This window comes from Phocoena sinus, chromosome 6 (genome assembly GCF_008692025.1).
Source record: "Phocoena sinus isolate mPhoSin1 chromosome 6, mPhoSin1.pri, whole genome shotgun sequence".
NCBI lineage: Eukaryota > Metazoa > Chordata > Mammalia > Artiodactyla > Phocoenidae > Phocoena > Phocoena sinus.
In genome coordinates this window covers 68804116-68820654 of record NC_045768.1, presented here as the reverse complement: position 1 = coordinate 68820654, position 16539 = coordinate 68804116, and the positions used below count along the sequence as shown (strand labels likewise).

At 38.0% G+C, this 16539-nt stretch overlaps 1 protein-coding gene across 1 annotated transcript in view; it reads left to right on the top strand.

Annotated features, from left to right (window-relative positions):
- The first annotated feature begins 1444 nt into the window (after positions 1-1444).
- The window catches only part of HAUS6 (HAUS augmin like complex subunit 6), a 43430-nt gene continuing 28335 nt past the window's right edge, over positions 1445-16539 (top strand). The window contains 8 exon segments of the mRNA XM_032634691.1: positions 1445-1873; positions 6361-6374; positions 6377-6455; positions 7769-7847; positions 8358-8490; positions 11039-11186; positions 12696-12761; positions 13066-13114. Of these exon segments, the coding sequence (XP_032490582.1) occupies positions 1746-1873; positions 6361-6374; positions 6377-6455; positions 7769-7847; positions 8358-8490; positions 11039-11186; positions 12696-12761; positions 13066-13114 (696 nt within the window). The 5' untranslated portion in view covers positions 1445-1745.

Sequence of the window (16539 nt, the reverse complement as noted above, 5' to 3'; positions counted from 1 at the left end):
TCACTAGCAGTAAGGTGGATATAGATAACTTTTTGGAGAAGTTTTGCTATGAAGAGAAATGGACTGATAGCTAGAAAGGCATTGGGGTCAAAGGATTTTTTTTTTAATGATGGAAGATATTACCTCATGTTTATATACTGATGGGAAGAACTGATGATGCTGCAGGAGAGAGTAGAGGACAAATGCTGGAGCAAACTCCTTGTGTGTGAGAAAGGGAATACAGTCCATCGAATGTGTGAGAGGACTGGTCTTAGGTAGGCACACCCTGATTCACCCCGATTAACGAAAGACAAGGAAGACTATATGGGCAAAGATATAGGCAGGTTGGTAAACTGTTGGTGGAGGTTCTTTTTTGGAAGCATCTATCAATTAAGAACAAAGGACATCGTTGAGAGTGAGGAGGAAGAAGTGGGTATTGGAAGTTTAAAGGAGGGAAGAATATACATGTAATTGTATGGAGAGTGAGATTGGGGGGAAATAGTAGGGTGGAGAGGGCAGGCCTAAGAGTCTACTTCAGTTGTCATGAATTTTGGGTAATGCCAGGCATCATAATTGCATTTAGCTGCTAAGCTGCAGGTACGGAGTAGGCAGAGAATTGATATAATAGCCATTTGGATTCTGCCAGATAAATCTGGCAAAGACAGAAAGCGGCCAGGGTGCTGAGAAGAGTTCGAGGAACTGAGAGGCCAGGGCATTGGAAAGATTACCTACATGGATATTGAAATCATCAAAAATTATTCCAGGAGTAATGTTGGGAGAGACGGAGAGTTAAGGGCTAAATCTCAGAATGAGGTCCAGCAACCTGGAGATCTTACACTTGACCTCCACAAGGAAGACTTGTGGGTGATAGCATACTTATCAAATGAGCTGGTGGTTTTAGTGTGGCAATAATTGCGTAAAGTGTTAATGAGAAATAAGTAGGCTATCCACCCCATTTCCAGGTTCTGCTGTATATGGCATGTGCAGGAGAAAGCAGTCATCAATTGACAGGGCTGCAGGGGAAAGGTATATGCGTAGGGGAGAGCCAGATTTCTTAGAGCAAGGAGATGAAAGGAACATTCATCACTTGAGGGCAAACAAGATTTTACTAATAGTAGATCCCAGGCTCAGAAGTTACGCGACTTGCTCAGGGTTACACATGTAGTGAGAACAGCTGAGGAAATCCAATGCTTTTCTACTACAGTGAACAGCTTATGGTTTTTATCTGACGTAATAGGCATATACGAGAAAAGGGACTACAAAGATAAGAAAAAAAGGATCAGAAAACGCGAAGCCGCAAAACGCCAGCAAAACCCTGCAATCACAAGGAACTTCGCCAGTCCCGCATTGCCTTGTGGGTGTTGTATGCTCTCGGCTGGTCTTAACCGGAAAAGACCGAGGCAAGGGTGCATTGCATGGCGGGAGTGTCTACCGCCTCTAAAGAAGCCCCTCCTCCTCCGGAAGCCGGGCAGCGCCGGCGCAAACCGTTCTTCTGGAGGCGCGGGACGCTTGTTTTGTGGTGACTTCGCTTAGGCCGCTGTGCCGTACAACCGGTAGAGGCTCTGTTTCCCTGAAACTTTAGAGCCTCAGGCCATTTGAGGCATTTGAGGCCTTTTGAGGCGAAATGGTTCCGGACGAGAGAGGATCAGGCGGTGGCAATGGAGGGGCCGCCGCCATCTCAGGCTGCCCGTAGGGAAAAAGCTTGAGGGGCCCTCGCAGTCGTTGGAGCCTGCGCTTTCTTCCTTTGGGCCCTGCCTACTGCGAAGATGAGTTCGGCCTGGGTCCTTTCTTTCGAGAAGGAGCATCTCTGGATGTATCTGCAGGCGCTCGGCTTCGAGCCGGGCTCGGCGACCGTAGCCGGTGGAAAGATCGTGTCGCACACGCACCTCGGAGTGTAAGGAGGCCGGGGCCGACGGGGCGGGCGAGTCTGAGCCTGGCCGTGCTGGCGTGACCCGCCTTGTTGAGGACCTCGTAGGTTGATGAATTAAGTAGTCGGTTACTGGGGCCCGGCACTGGCTGCAGAGTTCCTGCTTCCAGTGGCAGCCGGCCTGGTGGCAGGAGACTGTCTGTTACGGGACCTTGCCGGGAGCGCCTTGTAGGGGAGTAGAGTCTGCAGTTGGGGCGAAACTGAAGGGGCGGCTTATTCCTGCTTGGTAGTGAAGCTGGGTGGTCTGTGAAGTCGAGGAGAGGTGGCGGTTTGGTAACGGAGGGACTTGGGAACGCCTTCCGTTAGGTGCAAACGCCTTTAGGACTCGAGGGAGACTTTCAAGGTAGTTGATCTTTAGTTTATAATTTTCACTAACTGAAATAGCAGGCTGAAGCCTGCCACAGTTAGCAAAAAACTAGTAGAGAGTGGTATTAAGATGAAAAGTGAAAAAAAGCCCCTTCCTGCTTTGCTACAGATGTTACAGATCTCATCATAAAACTTAATACTTGGGCTTCCCTGGTGGCGCAGTGGTTGAGCGTCCGCCTGCCGATGCAGGGGCCGTGGGTTCGTGCCCCGGTCCGGGAAGATCCCATATGCTGCGGAGTGGCTGGGCCCGTGAGCCATGGCCGCTGAGCCTGCGCGTCCGGAGCCTGTGCTCTGCAACGGGAGAGGCCACAACAGTGAGAGGCCCGCGTACCGCAAAAAACCCAAAAAACTTAATGCTTTGTTTATATTTCTATGTCTTAACTTAAAAACTTTAGACAGTCTCTATATCTTGCCCACTATAGGCCAAGGAAAATTTGGGATACATAGGCTATCTCCTGTTCTCAATCTTCTTGACTTTTGTAATTACGGTATTTCCGTTTTTCTTGTTGCAGTATTTAAATAATGTGCTTAGACCTCTGTTTCTTGATGTATCAATCTCAAAAGTATCTCTGGATTCCCCATGATGTAATTTCACGGTGAAGGCTGCTATTTATACGATAATTAGCGCACCTACACTTACCTACCCTCTGCCTTCTCCCTCTTGACTTTTTTCAGCTGTATTAGAACTGTTTTACTGTCAAGGTTTAGAGCTGTAATTAAGTTTTGTTTGGTAACTGTTTGGAAGTTACTACTATTTATATGTAGAAAGGTTTTGTCTAGAAGTCTAGTCTAAAAATTGACAACCAGTGGGTAGCATTTTTCAGGTTATGATTATGTATTAATAAATGTGCCACCTATCTCACATGATTTGATGCCCCACCATATGGCAGAAAACTTAAAGCTTCTCCCAGGCCTCCACTGAGGATGGTTCCCATTGCCGCTGCATCCTCTCTATTGTTTTGGCAATCTTAGTTTTCTCTGCTCTGGCTATTCAATTGCAGTCTTCTTTCTGCCTTTGAAAATTAAATAAAATCTGTCAAGTTCTGGTTCAGTGATGATAGTTTTTTTTTTAAAACATTGTTATAGATTCACTGCACCCCCCCATGTCTTTAGAGTTGTCTCAGTTGGTTAGTGGGAGGGATATACTAAAACAGATGTCCCCTTTAAATGCTTTAAGCAAGAATGTGGCATCAAATTTACTTCAAATTAAAACATTTTTTTGATTCACTTATGTTACATATGTTAGAATTCATTCTTTTTGGTGTGCAGTTCTATGTGTTTCTAGTTTCTGTGAGCATGTAATTGTGTAGCCACTTTCTTATAAAGTTAAATGTACATTTAACATATGATCCAGCAATTCCATTCCTAGGCATTTGCCCAAAAGATTTGCATTTTGGAAAAATCATTCTGGTTGCATTACAGAGAATGGATTAGAGGGGGAATCAGGGCTTTGCAGTTAGGTAGACCTAACTAAGGAGTCAGTGGGAATGGAAAGAAAGGTGGATTCTTTCATTTGTAGGTTTTTTTTTTTTTTTGCTTGGAAGGTGATTCGCTTTTATTTATTTTGCCAAGTGAATGTGTAAGAGCAACATATACATTCTTTTGTCATCTATTTAGGAAAAATTTTGAAAGCTGAAGGATAATGTCGAGCCATATTACTATGAGATATAAGCATAAACAAATTTCTATTCCAAGGAAGAAAAAAAATCCAGTTTTCCCAAAGGAAAACTTTGTCTGCTTTCCTTACATTGAAATGCAAGTATTGCTGAAAGCCAGTTTTTAAATCCCTCCACTTGACACACAGCCTGAAGTGTAATTAGCTAAGTTTGCAAGAGGGGGTTATTTTGTTAGGGTCCAAGATGTGTCTTTATCACACAGCAATGTGTTTTGTTTGTTTATTTATTTATTTATTTTGGCTGCATTGGGCCTTTTGTTGCTGCGCACAGGCTTTCTCTAGTTGCGGCGAGCGGGGGCTATTCTTCGTTGCGGTGTGCGGGTATCTCATTGCAGCGACCTCTCGTTGCAAAGCCTGGGCTCTAGGCACGCGGGCTTCAGTATTTGTGGCGCATGGGCTCAGTAGTTGTGGCTCGTGGGCTCTAGAGCGCAGGCTCAGTAGTTGTGATGCACGGGCTTAGTTACTCCGTGATGTGGGATCTTCCTGGACCAGGGCTCGAACCCATGTCCCCTGCATTGGCAGGCAGATTCTTAACCACTGTGCCACCAGGGAAGTCCCGCAATGTGCTTTTTACAAGCAGACTTGTGGACCATGACTAAAGGACATGTACAGATTCCAGTTCAATACATGACAAGGCATTTAAGGGGCTGCCAATAGAGCTGACTTCTTTGATTATTCTAGAAAGTAGAGACTCATCAACGAACACAGTAATCCCACTCTGCAAAGCTGGAGGCTGGCTAAAAGGAGCATTCCCACCAGACTTTCTGTGCCATAGCAAAGGAGATGCAGAGTCTGTGGCTGGGTACACTAAGACATTGTTAGACGTTACTGTACAAACTGTGCACTTCATAACAGGGTAAAAATTGCAGTAGTAAATTGTCTAACATTTTTCTGAGGTTATATTCCATAAGCTTAAAATTCAGATGTAATATTTAAAGCATTCAAAACATTGGGTTCTAAGAATGTTTATGCATAAGGTTAATATCTGCCCTATAGAGATTTATATATTTCTGCACAAATACCTCCAGTTTATCTGAATGCATCGGTTTTGGACCAGCAGCTCCTGGCATTGGGAGAGGTGGGTTTCCGGAAATCAGCAACAGGTACATTTGGTAACAGTTGGCCGGGACCAGGCCCATCCCAGGATGAGGTAAGTAGGGATTGAAAGCCATGGCAGGATTAGCTTCCAGGGATGGAGTCACAGGGAAAAGAAGTAAGTGATGACATTTGAGCATTTTGGAGCATAAACTGCATCTGCTGGGTGAACATGGCTGCAGCAGTCTTTTGTTGAATCGGATTGTTCCGTCCATTAATTTCCAGCTGCATTTTTAAATGTGGAGGAGGGTGAAGGTACTTGCAGTTCTCTCTAGCACACTGACCCTTAAGGTCATAGGCAGCCCCCTCCATGGAATCAGCCCAGGCTCTACTAGGCCTTCAGTGCCCGAAGCAAAGCAGAAGGCACTCTCAGCCCCGCATTCATTTGTTTATTCAACAGATATTAATTGAACACAGTATTGGACCTGGGTATACAGTTGGTGAACAGAGCAAACGTAAACTTTTCCCCTTATAAAATTTCAGTCCAGTGGGTGAGCAAACCTTTAACAAATATCTTTTTAAAAATTAGAAGTGTTGAAGAGAACAGGATACTATATGAAAAAAATAGCAGGTTTGAGAGATGATAAGGAGGTAGGAACTTCATTTGTAATTTGTTGAAGAATAGAAACATTCCAAGGATAAAAAGAGTTGTTTGACAAAAGGATAAGCATGGGAATTTTAATGTTAACTTTTTTCCAACTCAAAGCTTATTTCAGGAAAATAGCTTTATGTGTTCACGGGAGTACTCAGATCTATTTGTCATGTCATCTGTATTATGAAGATAATCAAACTGCTTTCTAATGTTGTTGGGATTAGATAAAATACTTCATGTTAAAGCTGCAAGCACAGCTATTAACTTCATATGATTGCAGTGAAGATTAGATGAATTGCTGCTTGTAAAAGGCTTAATTAAATAATATCTGATAAATAATAAAACTCAATAAATATTTAGCTGTTGTTTTATTGTCAGAAAATGTTGGTGGGTATCATCATTTTCACCATATGTTAGGACCATGGTTTTCTCTCTACCTAATTAGGCTTTCCTTTTCTTTTGTAGAATGTTTTCATTGCAGGTAAAGCCAAGTTCTACTAGTTTCTTCTAATCGATCTATATTTTCAAAATGAAAACAAAAACTTGTATGTGTTTAATTGTTTATAAATATATACATGAATTAGAAAAATTAATTTGCCTTGACCTCTTGAACAGAATGAAAAATATTAATAGGTCAGACTCTTAAACAGCTTTTGATTGATGCTTAGTTTTATTAACCTTTTTTCTTTTTTTTTTTTCCTACTTCTATTTCTTTTTAAACCATAGGAACATGTTTGACAAGTGAACCGTGATGCCTTTCAGATAGTTTCTTATTTTTTGTTTCAAACGCTTGACCAGTCTCTCACTAAAGAAGTTTTCAAGTGAGTAAAAGTTATTTCATTTTCTTTTTTGTAGGGGATTTAAAAAGGAGATTAAGACTTTATATAAGCCAGAATTTCAACTTGGACTCAACTATTATTTGAATGGATATTATAAAAATTAGGCTTGAGTCTTACAAATTTAGTACTTAACCTTTATAAATCTGAGTGATTTTTTTTGTAAAATTAATTATAAATTAAAATAAAAATATAAAATGTGAATATTCACTAGCCTTGGTTCTAAGTTATTTTGCATGTGATTTGCATTTCATCTATAAGAAAAAGCGTTCAAATTTGTTTTAATATTTATATTGTGCCCTCATCCTCTTACATAGTGAGTCCATTGTTTAGGGCATTGTTTTTATTTGTGATAATTTATTTTTAATATTTTGCCTTCAGTTAAAGTTATGAGTGACCAGGAGAACAAGTGTATTTGAAACATATTTTCGAAATCCCTATCATTAAGGTATAGGGCTTCCTCTGCTCAAATAAAAATAGATTTTTTGATTTTTTTCTAGATTATAAACAAAATACAGCTTACTTTAACCAGTTCAGCAAATACAGAAAAAGTTAAAGTAGGAAGTAAAAATTATTCCTAAACCCAACTAGAGAATATCACTATTGACATTCCAGCTTTTTAGTCTTTTTTTCTTTGCATACTTAATTTTTTTCTATGAATATAGCATGTAAGTTATGCTATAGAAATAAAAAAAAAAAATGGGGCCCTAATCAAATAATTGCCTCAGAATAAAAATTTAGACAAAACATTATAAGGAGAAAGCAATAGACAAATTTTAAAGTTCATTATTTTTGACTAAAACTGAATTTTTAATAATTTCATATCTTGTTTGTCCACAAAACAGTAGCACCCCTGACTGTAATATAGGTTATCTCTAGGGGTCATGATCTCTTATGCCATTCTTTCTGTGCTTTTCATGTGTAACCATGTGTTTTTCTCTTTTTCCCCAGGCATTAATTATTATCCTAATTTATTTATACCATCTTTATGCATTAGTCCAGTGAATTCATTGAGAGTGTTGTCTTCTTTAGCTGATTTTCAGTAATTTTAATAGTGATTCATCCCTATATTTAACTTATATATTCATTGACAATTTGCACTAAACTGAATTCAACCCTATAGATATTCATAAAGAAAAAGACCTAATTTCTTACAGGTTGGTGTTTCTCTTTAGTTGAAATTTATGAATGTTAGCCTTGATTTAGCATTAATATTTCTAGTATAGGAGATAATTTTGATGTTTTAAAATTTTGCTGAGTTTGCTTTTTTATTCATAATTCTAATTTTTATTTTAAAGACTTTGTTGGCCTCCATTTGACCAAAAAAGTGATACTGAATTCCGAAAACATTGCTGTGAATGGTTAAAAAAGATTTCTGTAAGTATTTTCTTTCTGAAAGATGCAAACGTTTAAGAGGTAATTTTTTTTCAGGCTTTATTGAGGTACATTAATTTTTTTAGAGGTGAAATCTTTTTAGTGCTTTTATGTTAACAGTATAAGCAAGAAATACTAATCAGAATAATACTTTCTGGTGGTTTTTGGTTGGGATTCTATATTTCTGGGAAGCCAGCATTGTTGGCTAAGTGCATTAGAAATAGATTTTTGAGTTCCTGGGAATTTATATCACAGTTTTTGTTTAAAGAAAATTTTTTTTTACCATAGATTATTTTAGCTTATGTCCCCAAATAGTATCAATAATTGTGGCTTTAAATTTTAATTGCTTTTTGTGACTGAGTCCACCAAGAGTTTAGAAGGATTCAAAAATTCAACTTGTGGTTCAAATGGAATAATTCTGGTAAACCCTGTTATGCTTCAAAACAGTGTGATGTAAATATAAAGGTTGTTGTTGTTAAGGTCTTCAAATCATCTTGTTTCTTTTTTCCATAGGCTGAATGTGGAAGTAGCTTCCCTCAAGTTGTTGGTTCACTATTTCTTTCTCCTGGTGGTCCTAAGTTTATTCATCTGATGTATCACTTTGCAAGATTTGTTGCAATAAATTATATAAAAACCCATTCTAAAAGTAAGTTAAGCTTACAGTAGGAGTTTTTTTTTTGTTTTGATTCTTAAGTTTTTATTATTTTTTATAATTTGTAAATCATTAAGAGATTTTAATAAAATAAAGAAAAATATTACTTTACCTCAAAAGGCAAATGGTTAATATTTTATTGGAACTGTAGTTTGAAATCCTCTTGTAATGAACATAGGTAGCAATACAGTTTATTTTCTTATGTTCTAATACAGGGGTTGGGAAACATTTTCTGTGTAAGGCCTGACAGTAAATATTTTATACTTTGTGAACCACATAAGAGTGTCTGTCACATATACCTGTTTGTGAGGTTTGTTTAATTTTTAGTTGTTGTAATATAACCCCTTAAAATGTAGAAAGCAGTTCTAGCTTTCTGACCTCAGAAAAACAGCCAGTGGGCCAGGTTAGACCTGCAGGTTATAGTTTGCCTATAATTCATTGTATTAAATGTTGTGTTGAATTTGTTAGAGATTTATTTTGGCTACTGGCAATGTGTTGGAATATTTTGGTACACAATTGCTGTTTTAAAGGGATTTGATCTATTTGCTAAATTATAGAAACAAAATATTGGATTTTTCACCGAAGACTTAAAAGAATGCTATTTGTAGCTTACTAAGTATGCTGCTCAGTTTAATTGAGTTATGCTCATAAAACATGGGAGGTAAAAGCTGGAAAAGTTGATGCAATAATAGCCCATCTTCCAATTTCTAGAGACAACCATTGCTTACATTTTGGTTTGTTTTCTTTTAGGTGTTTTTGTTGTTGTTTGTTTTTTTTTAACGCACATATTATATGTTTTAATTATTTTGAATAAATGATAGATTCTCATGATTCAAAAATCAGGAAGTGAAAAGTCTGTCTTCCATCTCTAACTACCTAGTTTCCCTTTCCAGAAGCAACCATTGTAATGAATAATACTAGCAAATGTGTATATATTCTGTTTTTTAAATCCTAAATGGTGACATACATCTGGGTTTGAATCTTGTGTTTTTTATGCAACAGTGTCTTATTGGAGATCATCCCATGTCAGTTCATAGATCTTCCTTACTCTGTCTCTCTCTTAAGAACTGCATATTTGAATGGATGTGTCATAGTGTATTTAATCACACATTTGTTCTGAAATCAGTTCTGCTGACAGACAGTTGGCTTTTTTCCTAATCTTTTGCTATAAAAATAATGCTACAGTGACAAACTTTATACATATATCATTTTGTGTATGTTCAAGTATATATTGTATGTGTGTGTGTGTATATATATATGTATATATGGACTCAAACACATACCGTTTTTCCAGTTTATCTTCTGTGCGTGATTTTTAAAAACATGTACATGTGATCTTGCTTTATAAGCATTTACATATTTTATTTATTTATTTTTATTTTATTTTTAAAATTTTATTTATTTATTTATTTTTTGTGGTACGCGGGCCTCTCACTGTTGTGGCCTCTCCCGTTGTGGAGCACAGGCTCCAGAAGCGCAGGCTCAGCAGCCATGGCTCATGGGCCCAGCCACTCTGTGGCATGTGGGATCTTCCCGGACCGGGGCACGAACCTGTGTCTCCCACATCGGCAGGTGGACTCTCAACCACTGCGCCACCAGGGAAGCCCTACATATTTTAAATTTAATGTAACATAAGCATTTTACCAGCTTTTCTGTTAGATTTATTCCAGTTACGTGTAACCCAGACTATTTTATATGAATTATGTGTGTTTGGATTTGGCAAGAGTTTATTGTACATAAGGCTTTTAAGCATGGGTTGTCATATGTCTCATTTAAAGCAGTTTCATTCAACATATTCAGTCTCTAGGTGACTTCTACATCCAGCGAACTCATCCCCTGTTAAATATTTAGGAGTTTTGGTTATTTCTTTGTGGGTAATCTAGGACCTGGATTTACAATGTTAAGTATGGTGTGGGGTCACTATTTTCCAGAATATCCATCTTTATTGTATTGAGCCATCTTAAAGTAGGATTTATTACATTTTATTACAGGTGAAAACCTGGACTCTCAAATGTTTAGATGGATTGTTGTCAGGGTCTGCTTTGATCATTAGTAACATAGCCAAGAATTACTTGAGAAATAGAGATTGGTTTTATTTGGTTGTCTTGTCCTGTTGATCTTACTAGGAAGAAAAGTACGCTGATGGCAGCAATGAAGGTGATGTGATCTCACCTCATCTCTTTTAATTGATTTTCTTCCTTTGTTGTTAAAAGATCAGTTGAGAAGTTGCTTATGTGTGATGATGTATTTGTTCATGGATGTATCACGCTGTGATAATAAGAATTACTTGGGGCACATGGACTCTGAGAATTTTTAATTATGTAAAATAACTCAACTTCAGATATCCTTTTTTATTGCCTCATTTAAAAATAGGTCATCCTTGCTTTTGCTGAAATTAGTTGTATCTTTTTGTGTATGTGGCATGCCAGCTCTTAAGGAGTTGTTAGTTAAATGAGGTTGTTAATCTCTCAGTAATCTCACACTTTTATATCTATTAGCTTGTACGTCTAAGTATTGTATATTTTATTTGTGTTCTGTGTAGATTCTTCTGTACATTTTACAGAGACATTTAACATAAAGCCACAAGATTTGCACAAGTGCATTGCCAGATGCCATGTAGCACGTAACAGATTTTTACAAATTTTGCAAAGAGAAGATTATGTTACCCGAAAATACCAGGAAAATGCACAGTAAGTAATACTTTGATAGTTAGAAAATGTAAATTCCTTTCTTTACGAACAAATGTCATCAGTATCCTTTTTTTAACCCATTGGTGTATGCACTTTACTTTTAATTCTACCAATATTTATTTATTTATTTAATTTATTTTTGACTGCGTTCGTTGGGTCTTCGTTGCTGTGCACGGGCTTTCTGTAGTTGCGGTGAGTGGGGGCTACTCTTCATTGTGGTGCACGGGCTTCTCATTGCGGTGGCTTCTCTTGTTGTGGAGCACGGGTTCTAGGTGCGCGGGCTTCAGTAGTTGTGGCATGTGGGCTCAGTAGTTGTGGCACATGGGCTTAGTTGCTCTGCGGCATGTGGGATCATCCCGGACCAGGGCTCAAACCCATGTCCCCTCCACTGGCAGGCAGATTCTTAACCATTGCGCCACCAGGGAAGTCCCTCATCAGTATTCTTTCAATGGCAATAATTCATGTCTACCTCAAAACCCGTTGCAGAGCACAGGCTCTGGATGCGTAGGCTCAGCAGCCATGGCTCACGGGCCCAGCTGCTCCGCGGCATGTGGGATCTTCCCAGACCATGGCACGAACCCGAGTCCCCTGCATTGGTAGGCAGACTCTCAACCACTGTGCCGCCAGGGAAGCCCCTATCTTTCCATTTTAAAGCCTGATAACTTATGAATAAAATGTTTTATAACTTTAGGCATACTGTAAATGAAAATTTAGAGAAAAGGAAGATATCATTTTAGTTCAAAAACTCAATTTCTTTAGGTGCTTTTTCTTTTAAACATGGAAATAAATTTTTAAGCTGTAATTATAGTGCTCATCCTATTTTGTATCCTTTTTTCTCTTAATATTTCATTCTATAAATTTTTCCATATTGCCATAATGTATTACTTTTAATTTCTACTTAGTGTCTTAGTTGAAGAGGTATTCCATAGTTTCTTTATCCATTTTATACTGTCTTATATTTACATTCATCTATTCAGCCCTTTTCTTTCTTGAGTTACTTCTGTGTGCTGGATATTGGTTATATACTAGTCCTACAGCATTAAACAAGACAAGCAAGGTTCTTACTCTCTAGATATAAATTGTGTCCAATTTTTTACAATTATAAACAACTATAGTAAGATAACTTTTTAAATGCTGTTATCTATTCCCAAAGCTACAGAATCCTTTGACATCTCCTTAAAACTACAATGTTGCCTGTTGTAGGTAACATTTAAAATTATCCCCATGGTATGTGAGATAAGGATAAGAGAGCAGAGTAGTCTTAGCTGACTTCCAACATTTTTACTTGAAGTCAGAGAGTATATGAGCCAAGAAGTCCTGGTCCATTTCAATAGCCTGTAACTCTTAAAGGGAGTCTGGAGTCCCTTTATGATTGGCTGCTGGGTATAATTGGAAGAGTAGTCCTCAGAGGCCTTGAGCAAAGATATGAAATGAGGGAAAATATCAAAGCGGGCTATACTAGTTAGTTGTAATAGATTTACAGTTGTCATTTTGTATGTTTTCTTCCAGATTATCAGTTAAACAAATACAGAATTTGAGATCAGAATGTATAGGACAGCAAAACGAGATAAAAAAGTAAGTGACTTTTAGAGTTGAAAGTTCCTTGAGATACTAGTTTAGCTTCCTGCACGTTACCGGTAAGGAAACTGAGACTAGTTAAAATAACATATCAATAGCTAGTTGATAATAGGATGAGAACATAATTCTGATTCCTAGTCCAGTTCTTCTAATAAATTATGATAGCTTTGAGCTTGAATTTTATTTTTGCTTTTAATAGGTGGTTGTTAGCAGGTGGGTTTGCAGATTAATTAGCTCTTTGGATGGTAAATTACCATATGGATTTTTTATTGACTAATGAGATTATTTAATTTTTAACTAGAATGGAACCCTATGATGACCAAAGTAATATACAAGAGAAAATTCAAAAGGTGAGACTTTTTTTTGAATTTTATTTTATTTATTTTTTATACAACAGGTTCTTATAGTTATGTATTTTATACATATAGTGTATATATGTCAATCCCAATCTCCCAATTCATCGCACCCCACCCCCCATTCCCCCCTTGGTGTCCGTATGTTTGTTCTCTACATCTGTGTCTCTATTTCTGCCTTGCATACTGGTTCATCTGTACCATTTTTCTAGATTCCACATATATGTGTTAATGTATATTTGTTTTTCTCTTTCTGGCTTACTTCACTCTGTATAAGACAGTCTCTAGGTCCTTCCACGTCTCTACAAATGACCCAGTTTTGTTCCTTTTTATGGCTGAGTAATAATTCACTGTATATATGTACCACATCTTCTTTATCCATTCATCTGTTGAGAGGTGTTTAGGTTGCTTCCATGACCTGGCTATTGTAAACAGTACTGCAGTGAACATTGGGGTGCATGTGTCTTTTTGAATTATGGTTTTCTCTGAGTATATGCCCAGTAGTGGGATTGCTGGGTCATATGGTAATTCTGTTTTTAGTTTTTTAAGGAACCTCCATACTGTTCTCCATAGTGGCTGTATCATTTTACATTCCCACCGACAGTGCAAGAGGGTTCCCTTTTCTCCACACCCTCTCCAGCACTTATTGTTTATAGATTTTCTGATGATGCCCATTCTGACCGGTGTGAAGTGATACTTCATTGTAGTTTTGATTTACATTTCTCTAATAATTAGTGGTGTTAAGCAGCTTTTCATGTGCCTCTTGGCCATCTGTATGTCTTCTTTGGAGAGATGTCTATTTAGGTCTTCTGCCCATTTTTGGATTGGGTTGTTTGTTTTTTTAATATTGAGCTGCATGAGCTGTATATATATTTTGGAGATTATTCCTTTGTCCATTAATTCGTTTCTAAATATTTTCTCCCATTCTGAGGGTCGTCTTTTCGCCTTGTTTGTAGTTTCCTTTGCTGTGCAAGAGCTTTCAAGTTTCATTAGGTCCCATTTGTTTATTTTTGTTTTTATTTCCATTACTCTAGGAGGTGGGTCAAAAAAGATCTTGCTGTGGTTTATGTCAGAGTGTTCTTCCTGTTTAAGAGTTTTATAGTGTCTGGTCTTTAATCCATTTTGAGTTTATTTTTGTGTATGGTGTTAGGCAGTGTTCTAATTTCATTCTTTTACATGTCCAGTTTTCCCAGCACCGTTTATTGAAGAGACTGTCTTTTCTCCATTATATATCCTTGCTTCCTTTGGCATAGATTATCTGACCGTAGGTGAGTGGGTTTATCTGTGGGCTTTCTATCCTGTTCCATTGATCGATATTTCTCTTTTTGTGCCACTACCATATTGTCTTGATTACTATAGCTTTGTAGTATAGTCTGAAGTCACGGAGCCTGATTCCTCCAGGTCCATTTTTCTTTTTCAAGTTTGCTTTGGCTATTCGGAGTCTTTTGTGTTTCCATACAGATTATAAACTTTTGTTCTAATTCTGTGAGAAGTGCTATTGGTAATTTGATAGGGATTGCATTGAATCTGTCAATTACTTTGGGCAGTATAGTCATTTTCACAATGTTGATTCTTCCAATCCAAGAACATGGTATATCTCTTCATCTGTTTGTGTCATCTTTGATTTCTTTCATCAGTGTCTTATAGTTCTCTGAGTACAGGTCTTCTACCTTCTTAGGTAGGTTTGTTCCTAGGTATTTTATTCTTTTTGTTGCAGTGGTGAATGGGATTGTTTCCTTAATTTCTCTTTCTGAGAGACTTTTTTTTTTTGCGGCACGTGGGCCTCTCACTGTTGTGACCTCTCCCGCTGTGGAGCACAGGCTCTGGAAACGCAGGCTCAGCGGCCACGGCTCATAGGCCCAGCCGCTCCGTGGCATGTGGGATCTTCCTGGACTGGGGAACGAACCCGTGTCCCCTGCATCCACAGGCAGACTCTCAACCACTGCGCCACCAGGGAAGCCCCAGGACAACTTTTGAAGGGAGGAATTTAATCTTTCTTTTGTGTTATGCAGTGTTTACTTAATTGAACTCGTATATCTCTCTTTGTAGCAGTGTTTTTGTTTGTTTTTCTGTTTTTTACTCATTAGAAGTGACATATGTATAAAAGTATTAACAGGGTGCCTTTAGAACACTTGAACATAATGGAAAAATTAGCTTATAATCTATCAGACTAAATATATACAAAAGCAGTTTTAAATTAACCAGTTTAAATTTGGTTAATTTAAAATCTTTCATGCCAGCAGGGAAAATTCAGCTTGATTCTAACTTAATCAGTAATATTTATCTAATAAAATACATTACGTGAAGGCAGATGGTAAGTATGGAAGAACGGTGAGAAGTCATGTTGAGGCTGACATGGCAGTAGAGAGGAATCTGGCAGATATAAATGATCTGAGGCTTTCAGAGGTTGGCTTTAACAAATGTGGGTAGGAGTGTTTTCTTATATCTTTGTGTTTGGATGAAATGTCTCTCAAGCTCTTTTGATTCCATGGTCACCAAGCTGCCTTGGGGTATTAATTTGGCTTTTTAGGCACTTTGTCACTGGAAAAGGTGAGTGCCCTCCTCAGGTAGTAATTATTCATTAATTCAGTGAATATTTATTGATCACCTGCCATTTGCTAGGCATTCTTCTAGATATTATGGACTAGAGCACTGAAGAAAACAGGCAGAGTCACTTCCTTTATGGAGCTTCCAGTTTGGTGAATATGAATATTCCTATCGCTGAATGTAGTATCTTTGATTGTAGGCTTAATAGGTTAGGTTGGTATGAAACCCGTTAAGAGTTTTCATAGCAGTCTCTCTTGAGTTTGGGTAATGTTCAGTTTTCCCTGAGTCCAGTCAACTTTGAGCCATTGAGAAGGTAAACTTTCTAGATTTGAAAAATCTGAGAACCAGATCTTGGATCTTTGTATGTTCACCAAGGAAATGCCATCCTATGAGATCTTTAGATGGCCAGCCAATGAGTCTTCCTTTGGGGAAACAACTTTACTTTGTACTGTGAGAAGACACAGACACTAACACAAATATAATTAGTGTATTTCCCCTCCTCTTTCCCACTTACGTAAATTCTTTTGAGGCATAACATACATATAAAAACGTGCAAAAATCGTAAGTGTGAAGCTTGACAAAATTCACAAAGTGGACACGTCCGTGTAACCAGCATCCAGTTAAAGAAACAGAATGTTACTGTCACCCCAGGAGCCTTGAGCCCCCTTTCTTTCATGACCATTTCCTTCCAAGAGTAAACACTATCCTCACTTCTTTTTTTGTTTGTTTTAATTAATTAATTTTATTTTATTTATTTTTGGCTGTATTGGGTCCTCATTGCTGCATGCAGGCTTTCTCTAGTTGTGGCGAGTGGGGGCTACTCTTTGTTCTGATGCGTGGGCGTGGGCTTCTTATTGCGATGGCTTCTCTAGTTG